The 18,164-nt window shown below is 32.7% G+C and overlaps 1 protein-coding gene across 1 annotated transcript; it reads left to right on the top strand.

Moving 5' to 3' along the window:
- Positions 1 to 5,542: 5,542 nt before the first annotated feature.
- LOC148619638 (uncharacterized) lies at positions 5,543 to 17,574 on the top strand. The gene is made up of 8 exons (XM_088579789.1): positions 5,543 to 5,773; positions 6,352 to 6,512; positions 8,250 to 8,453; positions 9,381 to 9,562; positions 9,747 to 9,921; positions 10,180 to 15,652; positions 16,156 to 16,308; positions 16,677 to 17,574. Exons 1-6 carry the CDS (start codon positions 5,565 to 5,567, stop codon positions 15,552 to 15,554), a joined length of 6,306 nt encoding a protein of 2,101 aa, XP_088435915.1. The 5' UTR covers positions 5,543 to 5,564; the 3' UTR covers positions 15,555 to 15,652; positions 16,156 to 16,308; positions 16,677 to 17,574.
- The last annotated feature ends 590 nt before the right edge of the window (positions 17,575 to 18,164 follow it).

Here is an 18,164-nt window from a genome sequence, read left to right as displayed (position 1 = left end):
CATCAAAGTAATGAATAAATGATACAGAGTTATAGTAGGGTCCTCTGTGTATGTCATTTTCTATTTAGGAAGTGTCAATTATTTCGCATGGGACTATGATGAGAAATGTAAATGACGTTTATTATTACACCTACTTTTAATTGATTGCATAAAGAGCGATATGAAGCAAACGTTCAGCAGAAAGTTAGCATTATGTAATTCATTTTAATTTTAATATTTATAAAACGGATATTGGGTCACTTAGATAAAACAATTTTTGCATAAGTTGATAAATTCACTCAAATCATGATTTTACTTACTTCAGTCTACTAAAGGGAACGAAACATATACTCACGTTCATGAAGAATTGGTATCACATTCCGTACCCACAGTTTGCATGCAGTAAAGGTTTAACGGTATCAACTAGTAATAATATGGGTGTCTTGTACGAAGCAGAAACTATTTTTCATACAGTAACTGAGTGAACCCCGTAGTCCTAAGATGTTTACTCAGCTAGCTGTTGCATTCACTATTATATTGTTTTGTTAATTTTAATTTGCCATGTTCTTTAGTATTTCTTCCATTTCTTTCTTGTCTTCTTATTTTTATTTAAAACTTCTTTCCTATTTTTTAAATGTAACTAACTGGAACGATAAAACAATAGTGTAACACTATTTTAAAATGATTTTGACATACTCGTATATTTCAAAATGTGTTTTCTCCAAAAAGTAGTGGTGATGTTCTCCTGTCGACATCAAGACTTTCATCACAGAATATTCCGTAACAACAGACGAAATAATTATAGAAGTCACTACATCAGGCGTCTAGGCTGACACTGCGTTATTTTCAGTTTATTAATATTGACTCATGTGTGCACAACACAAATTTTCTTTGAAATCAAAATTGACATTTTGGAAGCAGGAGGTTAAGCCAGCCATGTAACCCATCATTTCACTTAGTGGCTAATTTCATCCCAGAGTAGCAATATTTGTGCGAAAAAAAATTCTCAAGTTCAAGATTTTGAAACAATCAGATATTTCATGCGGTGAATGGTCGATATATTTCTGAGCTGTAGTGTATGTTTTGATTTACGGAATGGAAGTTGAATGCAATGCTGCCAGATTATTCTAATTTTGAATTTGACATGGCAACTGTGTTCGGAAGTGTATATTTTGGAAACAATAAGTATTTATTGTATTTTGACGCTTAACATCTTTATTTGACAAAAATCAATTTATAATACTGTAATTTTATGCAACTTTCCTAACAGAAAACGTAAAGGAATCCCTATTTTGTAAACAAAAAATCACTGACATATTATGAAATCATGGTACAATGAATTGTAAGTTGATTTATACTTATCAATAAATATTGAGGAAAAAACCTACAAGTATGTACTGTGCATATATCTGAAATAATATTTATCTTAAAATTTATACTGTTCTACTGACTTGTTGCTGAAATAATGCCAGGGTTCAGTATGATAGATTTGATACAAATTTAGAAATGGGCGAGTAAATATTTTTTTTGTCTAAATCAATAAAAATATTTTGTTAACTATCATCTAGTTGATATATAAACTTAAAAAAAATAGTAATAACAATTTACAAAGGTTTATTTCTTTTCCCCTGGTGGTTTTTGTAGATAATAAAAATCCTTGTTTTCCTAGTTATTATAGTGCTGCTATATTCAGTGAAAATATTCAGTTTTAAGTGTAAGTTTTTGTAAGAATAAGTTAAAATGGGAAACATCAGAAATATGCATATCAAACCCCAATCGACCCTACAACATTATTACACACAAGGATACTCTCTCTTTGTTTTTAAATGATATGATCTCTGCATCACTGGATTTGCACAGAAATTCTTCAAATTAAGGCTGATCTTATCCAAAGAAGGAACATCGTTTAGCTAGATCCTTATTTACATTTGTTACTTTGTATGTAAAATTTTGGTTTTTTATGTTCTGTGTTGCGTTTGTCTGTTTTCATATCTGGTCCCTGTACCTGGATTACATTCTTTTGATTTCCGCTAGAATCTTGATTTCCCTTTCAATAGAATGTTACAAAAGGGAGGTTTTGGACAGAGTCACTGCCTTGAAATTTTGATTTTCAGAGTATGTCAATAAAATTATAACACAATTTACAAAAAATAATATAGAGATTCCTGTCTTTTTTTCCTTAATTCTTATATTGCAAAAAGTCAACTTATACTTCCAGAATGATGGCTTCTTATATGTTTCACTCCATACCTGATTCTTACAAATACTGACACTTGAATATTTATTGAATATTTATATTTAAAAATAGTAATCCTTTAAAAAATTGTTGTTGTCTTGTTATAATTTTTACGATTTTTTTGCAAACATATTGTATCAGCATATCAACTTATTTATTAGAACAGATATTTAAATTACCAGAAGGTATAACAAACTTTAGATGTACTTGTTTAGGGTATGGTTTGAATATGAATTATTGATATATAGAAAATAAAAAAAAAATATTTGTTGTACAACTCATCAATACCCCTAGTTGGTTGTTCAGTCATATTTGCAGTACCATAAATTTCAAACAGGACTCAATCAATAACCTACCTTAGTAAAAGTCACTGTGTAATGACAACTATTTTCTTGTATAAGGCCTATTAAGGAAACATGTACATGTTTAATTAAAGTTTTCCCTTCATGCCATTACATCCGACTGAAATGATGTCAGTTTCAACTTATTCATGTTCCATGTTTTATTTTTATTTCTCCCTAACTTTGTTTATTGTTAAATAGGCCAAAAAGTTGAAAAGTCAATAGTTCATGTTTATAAAAAAAGTTAAGAAAGTTGAATACAGTTTTCATTTGAAATGAAAAAAAGATTCAATGTATTTACAATTTACATGCAAGATGAGGGGTGCATGCAAGATGAGGGGTACATGCAAGTTCTGTTTGCTGATTATTTTAACTAGGAATTAAAACTAATATTTTCAAAACTCATTGTCAGGCTTATTTTAATAGCCTAATCTTCTAATTTTTTTTTAATAATGATATGAGAAATTGAAATAAAAATTGGATACTTGACTATACATGTAATTCTGCATAATTAACCGTATATATATGTATTTTTCTAAATCTAAGAAATTTAAAATAAAAATAACTTTTGATATATTTTTGATGTTTTCAATATAAATAACAAAACAAAATCTCATTTTGCTAACTATTAATACATGCACCAGTCAAGATATTCCAGAAATTAAACATTGATGAGAGCAATGATAGCAAGATTTTGGTTTGATTGCAAAATTATCCATCATATATACAGCCAAGTTCGATATACTGTACATATTTTTCAAGGAGTAACCTCTCATTGGCTGAAATATGTCAATTTCATGTTATACTTTTATTAGCATGCATGAAAATTATATTTAAAGTTCAATTCTAAACACTGTGATGGAAAAAAGCAAGGATTGTTATAAATTTAAAACTGTAAAAATCCTTGGTGAAAGAGAATTATAATGGTTAATATTTTTTTATATTTGATCTACACTTAGATTTTATTATTTCATTATTTGTTAACAAAATGTATGATAACAAATACTAAACATTCTGACTTGGACTTTACGATGAGGCACCCAAATTGAAATTTAGGGGTATAAATCCTGATGATAAGAAGAAGGAAGTAAAACGCGTGTGTATGGCATGCGAGCACAATGCTAGCTCTTTCAACGTAATATGTTCATTATCAAATCATACGCATGGAAAAGGGGGAAGAAATTTGGACCAGTGTATGACTTTTCCCGTCAAAAATGCATAAGATACTTTACGTCTGGTTAAAATTACCAACCTGGTGCAACATGTTCTTTCCCTAATTGACCATTTATTGTACGTATCAACAAGAATTTCGCCGAGATAGCGCTTGATTTAGACACTGACAACGACAGAGCACATGTAATTTGAGTGGTTTCAAAAGTTGCAAACAATCGGAGATCCCCAGTTAATGTTTTATTTCGATATCACAAAAAGTCATAAGTATAAAGTTGTTCGTAAGTAATGAGGTCACAACCTAGACCATTGACCATTACTATCAATTTCACACTTACAACTTTTTGTGAAATTTTGTGTCAGATTGTTCATAGTTTCCAATAAAAAAAGAAAATCTCCTAAGGTTTTGATAATTTGCTCGGCGTAATCTACTTTCACTTCATTGATGCAATAGATATACTAAATAAATCGTTTTGAACAATTTGCAGTCTTAAAAATTCTTTTTTTTTAAAGAAATTAATGAAATAAATTCATGAAATCTTGATAAAAATGCGTATTTTTACTTTGATATATGAACTATTACAGTTCAAAAATTACAAAATTGTGTTTTCAAATTAATACCAAAGTACAAAACTTAACACCATCGATCAAAATAAACGAAAATTTGAGAATTCAAAAACAAAATATATTTGTTTTAACCGGTAGTTAATGAACAGCAAGAACATGTTAAGTAAATTTGCATCAAAACATTTAATATTATTATATTAATGCTTTGACAGTATAATAAATTAAACCCATGTACTGAATGATATAAGGTAATGAATAGAGAACTTATGCTCAGTGGTGAATTATTTTTAAATGCTAGTGGGACAAATTTATAACAATATTTCAACGAAACTGCTTAATAGACAAACAAATAGTTACAACGTATGAATTTCTAAAAAAATAATGATTTTGGTTGCAAAGTCTCAAATTCATGCAAACATTTTATATATTTAACATGGCATGAATGTAGCCTTAATGTTGATTACAATAAACCTTTCTGCACTCGAAATAAATCTTGCCTGTATTTGAAAATACTTTAAGATACATGTCTGACAGAACTTTCTATGAAAAATCCTTAATTTGTAAAATGAACTATGTAGGAAAGCAATATTGCAGCCTAAAATATGTTTTAAGATTTCAGAAAACACTAACCTCCATACTAAATTGCTCTTGAGTCGTGTTTGAACAGGACAATTTGGATAAAATACAAGGTATGCTTGTAATTTATTTCCAGAAATTTATTTGCCTTATATGGTTATCAATTTAAAAGTAAGCAAATAAAGTCTTGACTAACCTGATATGGACACATGCGTCAACTGTTTCTTGAAAGTAGGGGATTTTTCTGCACATTCTCAGAAACATTTATTGGTTGCTTAAATAATCCGACAGATATTCAGCTTGATTAACTATACAATCCATGTGATAAAATCACCCTCTTCCTGGTTCTAAAGCTATAAAAGGACGTTTTCATGCTGACCTATAAATTAATGTAATCAGATATGAATAATTGGTTTGTATTTTTTTTCTTTTCGTGACTTTGAGTTTAATTCTTTAAACATTCATCTAAAAATAAATACTATCGTTTGTAATTACTTTAAAAAAAAAAGTAAAAAAGGAAAAACACCACTCACAATATATTTATTTTTAAAGTATAAATATTTTTATCCTGAGTATTGAATGAATCGGACACAGCATCGACTTATATCGTACTTGTCACTTTCAATTATGTTTCGTGAAAAATGTTGTAAGTTTTGTAGTCTTTTATATACTTAAAAAATATGCCTTAGTGCAATATGGAAGACGAAAACGCTGTTGCAGTTATAGGAATAGCCTGCCGATTTCCTGGTGCTGATGATACTGATGAGTTCTGGGAAAATTTGAAAGATGGCAAATGTTTCATTGACGAAGTACCTGAAGAACGATGGAACGTTGACGAGGCAGATGTAAAAGATACAGATGTCTCTTGGAAAAAACGTGCATCACATGCAGCACTTATTTCGGAGTATGTTATTTGTTTTTTTGTTTGTTTTTGTTTTCTTTGTTTTGGGTGAACATTGTTTAGTTTATCATTTTTAACAATTACTTGCAGCACAACTCTGTATTCGCTTTCATGCTCCATATGTTTTGTAATCTAAAAACATTACATAGTCTTCCTTTTGACGGTTTTCGAGAAAACAAACAGTTGCAAAATTCCATGCAATGTCGACGCGTTCTTTATTCCTTATGTTATATAACCGAATCGTTGTCCCAAAATTTCTCTATAGAATCCTGCAAAACATTGAATTACTCTCGCTAAAAAACATTTGAATTTTAATCACTTTTGGTTGTTGTCAAGCTTTTGCCAATTAAAGATCTCCATAAAATATTACGCCAAATAAAAATGAAAAAGTTTATATTTAGACAGTTAAACTGTTGTTTTTTAAATCAAAAATATACTACAGTATAGAAAAAACTTGTACTTATTGATCATTACAGAAAATGTGTCGTTTTGCATCTTTTTTGAAAGGAATGTTTATCGATTCAGCTTGTACATGAAAATGGTGCTTCAAATAATGAAATATATTTCTAACGAACTTTTAGTCATGATAAATGTGACAACAAGTTTTTTGGAATAAGTGACAGTGAAGCAGAATGGATGAATCCACAACATTTTCTAGCCATGGAGGTGGCACATTCAGCTTTAGAAAATGCTGGTCTGACGATGGACGAAATAAAAGGATCAAAAACAGCTGTTTACATAGGTATGATATATGTGTCATGTTGCTCGAGTTTGATATAAGAAAGATAGACAAATATAAATCTTCCGGCTATTGTTTTTTCTTTGCTCATATGAATAATTTAACAAGAACGAATTTTAAACATTGTCGTCAGAACAATCAAGGGAACCAAGGTAATCAAAAGAATGTAATCCAGGGACAAAGACCAGACATGGAAAACAGAGATACACAACAAAGAACATAAAATAACTAAAATCATACCTACAAAGTAACAAAAGCAAATGAGCAACTCAGACTCCACTAAAAACTGGGAGCATGGACCAGGTGCACTGGTAGAGTAAGCGAACTCTGCTTTTCTTGAAACTCCCGCGGAGTTGCTCATAAAAAGTCAAGTCCGGGTAGACTAAAGAGGAAAGGAAAACTATGACATGTTAAACAAATCAGTTTTCAAGGCGCAGATGGATACACCGTAACGATCCACGAGTTCACGATGACGACCATAAAACTTTTGTAGTGATGACTTCAAACTTGTAGCTCTATAACCCTGCTCCAGAAGACTATTCGTTAAAATTCTAACAAAAAGTCTGCGTAGTTTCGGCAAGCTCTGGTATAACGTATGAGTTGTGATATGAACACTCCATACGCAAGTGCTGAAGGGATGTTGCCACTAATGAAAGGAAAGTTGACAATTTCGAATGTGAAGTCATCACTTTTGACGTCAAGTTTGGACAATAGTTTTCTTTCACCATCGATTTCTAAGTGTAGGTCAAGATATAAGGCTGACTTTATCTCCTTTATCCTTTATCTCAAGTTCTTTGGGGTAGATGCGATATATCAAATCCCCAAAATTAGGATTATTTAAAGATAATACGCCATATATATAGCGGAAACTGAGATTACAGGATCTAGCTATACGATATTCTTTCTTTCGAATCAGATCAGCTATAAAGTCAGCCTAATAAGAGTGAAGGAATAGGAATAGATGTATAAACTGCGAAATGGCAGTAGTTTTGTGTATTCATTTCGGTATATGATTTTTTAGTTATTGTAAAATAACATATTTCTCCTAAAATGAGCATTTACACAGCTTTTATCTGCAGATAAAGATTTGTGATTACTCAGTTAAAAAGAGTAATCAAGGAAATCTGGATTCTAGCGGAAATCAAGAGAATGTAATCCAGAGACAAAGACCAAACATGGAAACAGACAACATTAACGAAGAACATAAAATAACCAAAATAATACATACAAAGTAAAAAAGGTAAATGGGCATCTCGGACTACACTAAAAACTGGTAGCATTAACCAGGTGCACCGGTAGGGTAAGCGTCCTCTGCTTTTATAGAAATACCCACCAAGTTGCTTATAAACAGTCAAGTCTTGGGTAGACGAAAGAGGAAAACTATGACAAGTTGAAAAAAATCAGTTTTCATGGTGCAGATGGATACATTGTATTGATCCACGAGTTCATGATGACGACCATAAAACTTCTGTAGTGATGAATCCAAACTTGTATCAACATAACCCTGTTCCAGAAGCCTAATGGTAAGAATTCTAGCGCGATACAAAAAGTATTTATGGCAAATTCTAGCACAACGTATTAGTTATGATATGAAAACTCCATACGCAGGTGCTGAAGGGATGAAAGGTAAGTTGACAATACAGATTAAGAAAATGGAATAAGAGAATGGAAACAATTCTATCACCCTTTTCTAATGTATGTCTCCTGATATTAGCGTTATTGTACATTACGTTTCAATAGGAGCAATGAACGACGACCTGTCATTAGGTTTACATAACGCCCGCCACGAGTACAACAATTTTGTGGTCACTGGTATGGCTCAAAGTATAACATCAAACAGAATTTCTTATTTCTATGATTTACGTGGTCCGTCGATGACACTGGACACAGCATGCTCATCTGCACTAGTAGCCGTTCATTTGGGTTGTCAATCAATACGTACAGGTAGGAATAAGATTTTGAATTTACAATAGCCTTGCTTACAAGCTCTGATTTCTATTTATACGGAATAAGAATCTATTTTCCTGCATCATTATTTAAGGAGCATAAAACTTGAGCCCGTATTTTTAAAATTGATTTTTATATAACAGGACAATAAATAATATTCAAAAAGAATTAAGAAAATCTTCTTCACGACGAAAGGGAGATCAAACAAATCTTACTGATTTTTTTTGGAAAACTCGTACTACCAAATTAAATAAACAGCTAGCATACTTCATAGATCGCATTAACCACTTTCAACATCCTATGTTCAAAATATTTCACTGTGAATTCTCAGAAGAAATGGCGTCTTAAGGGCGTCTACCATTGCGAAGTTCGGGACATAGTGGTACATTGATCGTAGAAGCTTTTCACATAATTGACTAATGATACCAAAAATCGACAATTTAGCTTTTCTGCTCACTGGCAGTATTGAGAACTGACTTGTAAACATAAACTATATTCGTACGCTATTGTAGTAAATGACAAGAATTTGAAAGTAAACTTTCTCAGCCATATGTTGATCAAAATATACACATATTGCGCGTTTACAACGCAAATATCAGTATTCAGTGTATTTTTGTATTACTGATAGAGGTGGCCAGTTGACTGACCAGGGTGTATTAAATAAGACTTTTGTCAGATTTGTAGTTACCTTAACATTCTAAAGTAAGAAACCTTAAGGACCATACTTCTAGTTTTATTAGTTATGTTACATTTACATATTTTTGTACCTTTTTATATATTTAAGCGGCATTACATATCGTTATATGTTATATATTTATCGCTTCTTTGGACAAGCATGCGATGTAAATTTTAAGTATTCTATATTTCATGTATGTATACTTGATAGCAAAATGCCCATTTAACAAGGCCTCTATTTATTTTTAGGTGAAAGCGAAATGGCGATTTGTGGGGGTGTGAATTGTATAATTACACCGTTGAATTTCATTCCCTTAAGTAAAGCAAAGATGATTTCACCAACTGGGAGAAGTCATGCATTTTCAAAGGATGCCGATGGCTACGTAAGAGGAGAGGGCTGTGGAATTGTCATATTGAAGAAGTATTATAAGGTAAAAGTGATTATGTTTTATTTGTTTATGGGACATAAATAGATGCAAATTTTCAGTAACTTAATATGGAGTTTACCATAATTATTACTCGTCTGCATGAATAACTTTTAAATTTCACGAAATACGAAACTACCAATTGATAACAGAGAAAACATTTCCTTTATTTTTTGATTGTTTATAATAGGCAGTAAAAGATGGTGACCGAATTTGGGCATTAATAGCAACTGGGTGTAACCAGGACGGTCATACAAATACGCCTATCACGGCGCCTTCTGGTCTTCAACAACAGAACTTACTTAAAGAAGTGTATACCAAGTACAAAATCGATCCTGGAAAGATTCAATACATCGAAGCACATGGTAAGTAAACGGAGAATTATTTTTAGATTCCACTGGAACGATAAATTAATTGAGGTTTCTGAAACCTTTGATCTCAGTTGAGATGATGTTGCATCCTATTCTCGTTTATTTATAAGCATTGATATACCTAATTTTGAAATAAAGTCATTTAGTGAGTAAATGTATTTCAATATATTTGATATCAATAAACTTAATAAAATCATGCATAAATAAATAATACTAATATGGTGATATGTTTATTTTATTTCATTCCTCTAGGGACAGGTACTCCAGTAGGTGATCCAATCGAAGTAAAAGCTTTAGCCACATTCTTTGGCCAATACATAGAAAAGGGAAAATTTATTCCTATCGGGTCAGTGAAAACAAACATAGGACACCTTGAATCATCAGCAGGTACAGCGGGACTAATAAAAACCATTTTGATGATGCATCATGGGAAAATAGTTCCTTCATTGCATTTTCATTCAAAAATAGCAAATCCAGCAATTGAATTTGAAAAGCTATCACTGAAAGTGACAACCAGCTTATCAGAATGGGAAATCGGCTGTGACGATACAAGAATAGCTTGTGTAAATTCGTTTGGTTTCGGAGGTACAAATTGTCATGCAATACTAGTAAAGCATAAAACCCGCACAGACTATTTGGATAATTCAAATAATTTATATCATTTGATTGCATTGTCAGGAAAGAGTCTACCAGCCCTGAAAAACACCCTTGACCACATTCTGCACCAAACAGTGTCAAGTAACTTAAGTTTAGCAGACGTTTCCTTTACATCATTGGTAAAGAGAACGCATTACGATTACCGGTTATCTTTTGTAATCAACTCATTTGAAGATTTGAGAAGTAGAGGGAAGTCAAAGTCAGTAGCTCTAAAGGACTTGCAACCAGTACAGAACCAAAATACAAGGTTAGTGTTTCTTTTTTGTGGTGTCGGTACTGTTTGGAAAGGAATGTGTAAAGAAATGCTAAGAGTTTCGACACCCTTTCAGAGGAAATTCGAAGAAATCGACAACGAACTGCAACTATATACTGACTTTTCAATCAGAGAAATTGCTGAAAATCCCCCTGAAACATTGAATACAGATCCATATATCGGGCCCATGCTTATTTTTGCAACTCAGATATCATTGTTCAATGTATTGAAAACACTTGGGATTAAGCCAGATATCATAATAGGACAGTCTGTAGGTGAAGTAGCTGCTGCCCATGCTGCCGGTTGTTTATCGTTGAAAGATTCCGTAAAATTGATTTACTACAGATCTTTCTTCTCTGCAAAATTCAGTGGTGGTTCTATGTTGGTCGTCGGAAAATGTAAAGTGAAAGATATTAAGCAAATCTGTAAAGAATATGAGGGGGCTATATGTATTGCCGTCTTCAGCAGCAAAACAGCATGTGTTGTGTCGGGGGATAAAAACGTGATAGATGAAGTAAAGAGTCGAATTGGAAAATCAATGCAAGAGTGTCTGTTGAAAGAGCTGGATGTTGGATGTGCCTACCATAGCCACCACATGGACGAAGCTTGTAGAATGATAGAGGAGAAAATATCTGATATCTGTGGTAAAAAGCCAGATATTCCTATTATCTCTACTGTCACCGGTCGTGACATTGTGGACGAAGAAATGGCAACACCAGCCTATTGGACAACAAATTTGAGAAATCCTGTTCTGCTTAAAGATGCTGTTTTAAAAGTGGTTAAAGAGAATGCAAAGACTTTTATCATAGAAGTTGGACCAAAGCCTGTTGTAAAGGCGCACCTCAAAAACATAACAAATTTTGAAGTGACTTCTATTCCAGCAATGAATCAACCCAATGAGCACATGGTGTTTCTACAAGCACTTGGTTCTTTATACAATGCTGGTATTCCGGTAAATTGGACAGAATTATTTCCTCCTGAACTAAAGCCGAAGGACATTCCTCGATATAAATTTAACAGAGAGGGACTATTAGTTGGAGCCCTTTCTCTAAAAGCTGGATTAAGGTTAGAACTAGAAAATAAAGGAGGCCACTCTTTCCTGTCAGCTATGCCTTTATCAAAAGGATTCCGAGTAGAACTGAACCCACATAACGCTCCTTTCATCTATGAGCATCACGTACAAGGGAGACTTATTGCCCCGGGGGCTTTACACGGAGAGATAGGATTTGCAGTAGCAAGAAAGGTACTTCATATTCCATTTACCAACATAAAGTTGTCACTTAACTTTGTTCGTCCCCTTGCAGTTGCCAATAATCAACCTATTGAGCTTCAAGTCCATTTGACTGATGACTCCAATTTTGTCATAAAAAAGAAAAAAGATACTGTGTGTAAAGGAAGCATTCTAGAAAAATTGCCGACTACATCAAAAAGAATTGATATCGCAGAAGTAAGAAATAGATGTACAAAAACTGTTCAAAGATCAACTTTTTATGAAACTTTAGGTTTGCTTGGTTTCAAATATGGCGAATCTCTGTCAGTTATTGGTGATTGTTTTTTATCTGAACACGAGTTTATTGCTGAAATGGAATTCCCAGAGGCAATATTTAGGACTTTTTATAGTTACTGTATACACCCTTCAGTTCTTGATGGAGCATTACAAACTCTTGCATTGATATATCTATCAATCAAAGATTCAGAAAAGCCTAAAAAACCTATTCCTGTAAGGATAGGTGAACTTACAGTTCATAGACAAATGGAAAGACGTATGACTGTTATTGGACGGCGTCGGGAAATAGACACAAGCAGTGCAGTAATAGATCTTTTCATATGTAATTCAAGTGGATATATATTTGCTGAAGTTAACAATTTTGAAGTCAGAGACACTACCAAACAAAACAGCAAATACCAAGTAGATGATACTTTTTATGTAACAAAATGGAAAAGAATTGAAGCTGTTAGAATGTCAGAAAAAGAACTTGCTCTTCCAGAATCCGCATTGGTAATAACATTTAATGTCGAGTCCAAGCAACTGATTAAATCTGCCTTTGATGTCAAACACGTCGTCGCCTTGCCTTATGACTTTGACAAAATTTCTCCGACTGAAATTATGGAGGTTTTATTTAAATATATAGAAGCTAATTTTTGTAGCTTCAAAGAAGTTTCTGAAGTTTTGTTCCTCCCTGGACTTTTCTGTAAATCAACAGACATGAAATCTGAAAAAATATTTGTGGCATCAAAAACATCATGTATCATTCTTATGTACATTTTGCAACGACTTGCAGCCGATTCGACATTCGACATACCATTGTATGTTATTACAAAGCAAACACAGATGAAGACAAAGAACTTTCTTGGAACCCCTTGGTACAATGTAGTAGGTTCCGAATTATGGGGAATGGGACGATGTATTATGCGAGAGAGGATGTTCAAAAAAATATACTTACTTGACTTAGAAATAGATCAAGATGTTAAACATATAGTAGAAGTTGTGCAGCATACAAAAATCGGCACAATACAAAACATAGCTGAGTTCAAAATTGAAAATGGACAAATATACCAGAACCAAATATGTAAGTTTCACTACGTTGAGCCTAAGAGTAGAATAAATTCTTATTCAGATACTGATGTATTGGAAATAAGATCGGACAATGGTAGTTCGAACAATCTTTGGCTTGTCCCAGGAATAAGTACAGAATTGCCTGATCGTCCTACCGATACTGTTATAATGAAAGTTACTACAGGTCTTGCTAACTCGCAATGGTTACCGTCATCCTTAACAGAGGATTTCTTTGAGACCAATCCCTGGATACTAGAACAAATGGATGGTCAACAAAAGTTATTTTTAGAAACATCAGGCGTTATAAAATTCTACGACGACCACCATATAATTGAATCAAAGACTTGCTTTAACTTTTCTAGAGTAGAACCATTGAAATACTCCAAAACAGAAGAGTATATTACGTGTATGCCTGTAATTGCAGCTAATATCGTTAATATTCCAAGAGCGTGCATTGTCCCCAAGGCACTTTTCCCATCATATACACCGGGTTTACTTGTAGAATTATTCATGACCTTTCTCATGGCAGCTGACATTGATGACAATTTAACGGTGTTGCTGTATTACGACCCTGCTATTAGAATTATGATTGAACTGATTGAAAGTATTCTTATCTCTTTCAAGAAAAAGATAACAAGTGTTAATCTCATTGACAAAATAGGCGATTTGCGGACAAATGGTCGTTTCCAAGTGATTTTGTTGAGCAAAAACTCTGATATACTTGAACAAGCTCTTACAATAGTATCAAAAATGAATTGTAAAGTAATCTTGTACTCGTGTTTTGTTGGAAAATCTACTAAATTGAAAATACTACACCGCTTTCAAAACCTTGCACTGAAAGTAATCAATTGTAACAAATTGTTTTGCAAAGAAACTGTTTCGGGGATTTTGACAAAAATTACTGCGTGGGCTAAGTTGAAGAAAAACCAAACACTGCTTGCAGATTCCATAAGTAAAAATGCAAACAGAAATGATGCAAGAGATGTGTTTTCTTTTCTCGATCAGTGTGAAAACAATGATGTTCACAATGTTCCGAACTTTCAAGTACATTGTTCGATACAGCAACTATTCAGAAAACATGCAGTCTATGTTATTGTTGGTGGTCTGACAGGACTTGGGTGGGAAATAGCGACAACTATCGCTATGTCTGGAGGAGGACACATTCTTCTGTTGGGACGAAGTGAACCTAACAGCCGTAAACAGTCGGAAATCGATGCAATCGCTGCCACCTACAAATGTATTATAGAATACTTTCACGCAGATATTTCAGATTTTCATTCAATAACAGTCACGTTTGAAAAAATAAAAACTAAATTTATTGACTGTCCTATTAAAGGAGTATTCAATGGCGCAGCTGTGGTTGACGATGGACTATTGCCTTCAATGACAGAGGAAAAAATTGACAAGGTACTCAGACCGAAGATATTAGGAACATGGAATTTACATCAGGTAACGAAAGACTTGTCACTTGATTACTTCGTCCTTCATTCATCAATTACAGCAGCGTTTGGAAATGCCGGGCAAACAAATTATGGTGCTGGAAACTCATTTAAAGATGTTACAGCATTACACAGAAGAGCATTAGGTCTTTCAGGTCAGACAATCAATTGGGGTGCCCTAAAATTAGGTCTAGTCAACGAAAAAGTTGAAAACCATCTTAGAGCTCAAGGATTCATAGCCTCAGAGAAAGATTTGATCATAAAATGTTTCATTAAATGTTTGTATTTGGATGTAGATCAGCTCATTTGTGCTGAGGTCGACTGGAAAAATACAATGAGAGTTTCGTCAGATATGCCACATCTTTTTGCTAGATTTGAACCCGTCCTTCATGAACTCAACTTTCTTGAAACAGTTAGGCAAAGCGTGAAGGAAAATATGTCAATACCGATAATTGGCATTGAAGATCTCCGAAAACAATCTCTTAGTGAGCGTAAAGTGTGCCTTTTAGACATTGTATGTAAGCTTTCTGCCGAGGCATGTGCAGTTGAACTCTCCATAATAAAACCGACAACAACATTGTCATCCTTAGGTTTAGATTCCATGAAAGCAATGGCGTTTATAAATGCAATTAACAAACATGTAAGTTGTTCCATACCGGTGATTGCTGTGCTTGAAGAAGATGCAACACCATTATCAATCGTTGGACTTATCCTTGACTGACCAACTGCAAAAAGAGCATGGGTTTAAAGACGAAGAAATAAATGAAAAACAACACGAGGAAGACATAAACGAAGCTGTTGTAATGACAAATGTCAGAGGTAATATCAAATTAGAGATAAGTTTGTGTGTATGTTGACTTTAAATCATTATATTTCTTTTTTTCTGTTTTCTCTATTTTTTGTCTGTGATATCGAAAAGATAGTGGATTTACAAAATAACAATGTAATTTTAACTATCATATATCATAAAACTATAGTAATTCGTTACCAAAGAAAATGAACTATCAAGTGTAAGTGTCTTTTTTCATAAAACTTGCCAAGACTGCAGAATATCTAATAAGCAGCTACGTGTATAGTCAAATTTACTTTAAACTCCTACGACGATAGTATTTTCGAATGATTCCTAAAGCAACTGTTTAGCATTATGTCAATGGTAACCATCGAAAGAGTTTTGACGGTCTGTCAGGTTATGTTCATTGCAAATAAAAATACAAGTTACTGGGGAAACTCTGATCAATATTAAAGTTTGATTAAGTGAACATCAAATTCAAGATTGAATATTTCTTTGTGCCGCCACAGAAAATTTATTTAAATTATTTCAGTCACGTACGATGCAGAAAATGGGAAAAGCAGCGATATCCGGCTACTGATTATAAATGGAACAGGTCCTCCGTATCTTCATTGGTTTAATGATATTGTTGATATGAGACTAAAGTACTCCGACATTGTTAGTATCCATAGAGAACAAAATGGCGGTAAGTTGTTTGCAATAAATCATGTGTGTTTAAATGATTATAACATTTTTGAATTCGTTCAGTCATATTTTATTTCAAAATTCTCGCGCCTTTTACTGACTAATCGTCGTTGCCAATGGCTACAACTGGTTACTGCGTGTAACATTTTTGCCTTGAATTTAAAAAAATGTATTGTATCAAATTCAATTTTACCTGTTTAATCCAAATTATTATTTATAAGAGACATATTCCACTGATGACCCACTTAAACGTTTAAAATATGGAGAAAGCATTTGTTCTATTTTCTATTCTATTTACATATTGTCTGTAAATACATTTTATGGCAAAACCCTTCACTTAATTTCTATTGAACACTTGCTTCCAAACAGGTTTTGAATTGATAACGATTCGAACCAATATGAATAAAGAACACACCTTCAAATCAATAGACGTCGACACAATTGACATTTTGCTGAAAGAGCTAGATGGGACTATTGGGGAAGTTACTGCATCGACGGATCTTTAAGACCTTTCGATTTGGAGTGGAATTGTCAATTGGAGTCGTATATAGCACACTTATGTATTCATAATTAAATCTGTGATTGTAATGTTTGTCACAAGATTAAAATATGTGGCTTGAGTATGTGTTATTTGTACAGTAAATCTATTTAATGGTTTAACTAGAAAGCTGTATACTTTTATTAAACGCAGAAAATAGTTGTACATATAGTGAATAGTGTTAATTTTGAAATGCATTATCTCAGTTGTGTTGAGAAAAATGATTCAGTTTATTTTTGCACTTGTAAATGCACAATAACCAGATCTTTTGATCACTTTGTCAATATTTATGCTTAGTATAAAGTTATCATTAATTTTACACAAATGTACTCATACGTGTTGTATTAAATATTTAATATCCCCTTTACTGTCCATCTCCTTGACAATTGGATTGAATCGTATTTTTTTTTATAATTGATCCAATTTTATATTTTCACATGACTGTTAACAATGGATATTTAATAATTTAGACAAGTGAATAAAAACTCGGGATTTTGAAAGTACTTCTTTTGAAAGGAATCAGAGGAATACATTTTCACATTAATATATTTTGCGTAATTAAAACATACCAGTCTGTTAACCTGGACTTTCAAAAATTAGATTTTTAAAAGAAATGCCACATTTGTTATGTTAACAGTTCAATACTGCAAGTTATTGAAGAAAAACGAAATATTGAAGTCGATCGGAATTTTACCAGTTATGAAAACATTGCAAAACGTTTTTTTTTCCCACTCGATAGATACAGTTTTATCATTTTATTACATTTCATTAAAGTATTTTATTCATGTATGTTGTTGTTATGCATTTAATTTCGTTATGTGTATTTTCTATTTACATTAAAAAACTGACTGACGTTTCGTATTAAATGAACTCTGTATGATTAAGTACCAGTCCATATGAAATTCAGACACGGCCTTTGGTAAAAGTTATTCATGATATAGAAAATTCCACTGAACAATCGATGCTTTACGATCTATGTACATGTTATGACAGTCCTTTGTAAATAGATCCGTTTCTTTATTTTAGAAAACCATACATTCATCTCCCATAAATACCTACCAAATCAAATCAAAGTCTATAACTCTTACAAAGTGCCAATTTCTAACACAATCTTGACAACTTTTATCTTGAAAGTGCAACAACCGAGTTGAACACTTTGACTAGTTATGTGGTCGGTAAATGTTTCTGAATTAGAATACAATACATTTGGTAGGTTTTTGACATGCCTGACTTGCCTCTTGTCTGATTTTTATAAAGACTGTCACTTAATATAAATACATCGGACATATCTTCAGGAGAAAAGGCAATATATGTTGTAT

Source organism: Perna viridis, chromosome 4 (genome assembly GCF_037379345.1).
Source record: "Perna viridis isolate PV_CMFRI_1.1 ecotype Kerala chromosome 4, ASM3737934v1, whole genome shotgun sequence".
NCBI lineage: Eukaryota > Metazoa > Mollusca > Bivalvia > Mytilida > Mytilidae > Perna > Perna viridis.
Note: the sequence above shows the minus strand (reverse complement) of the source record. Positions and strands in the feature narration are given on the sequence as shown.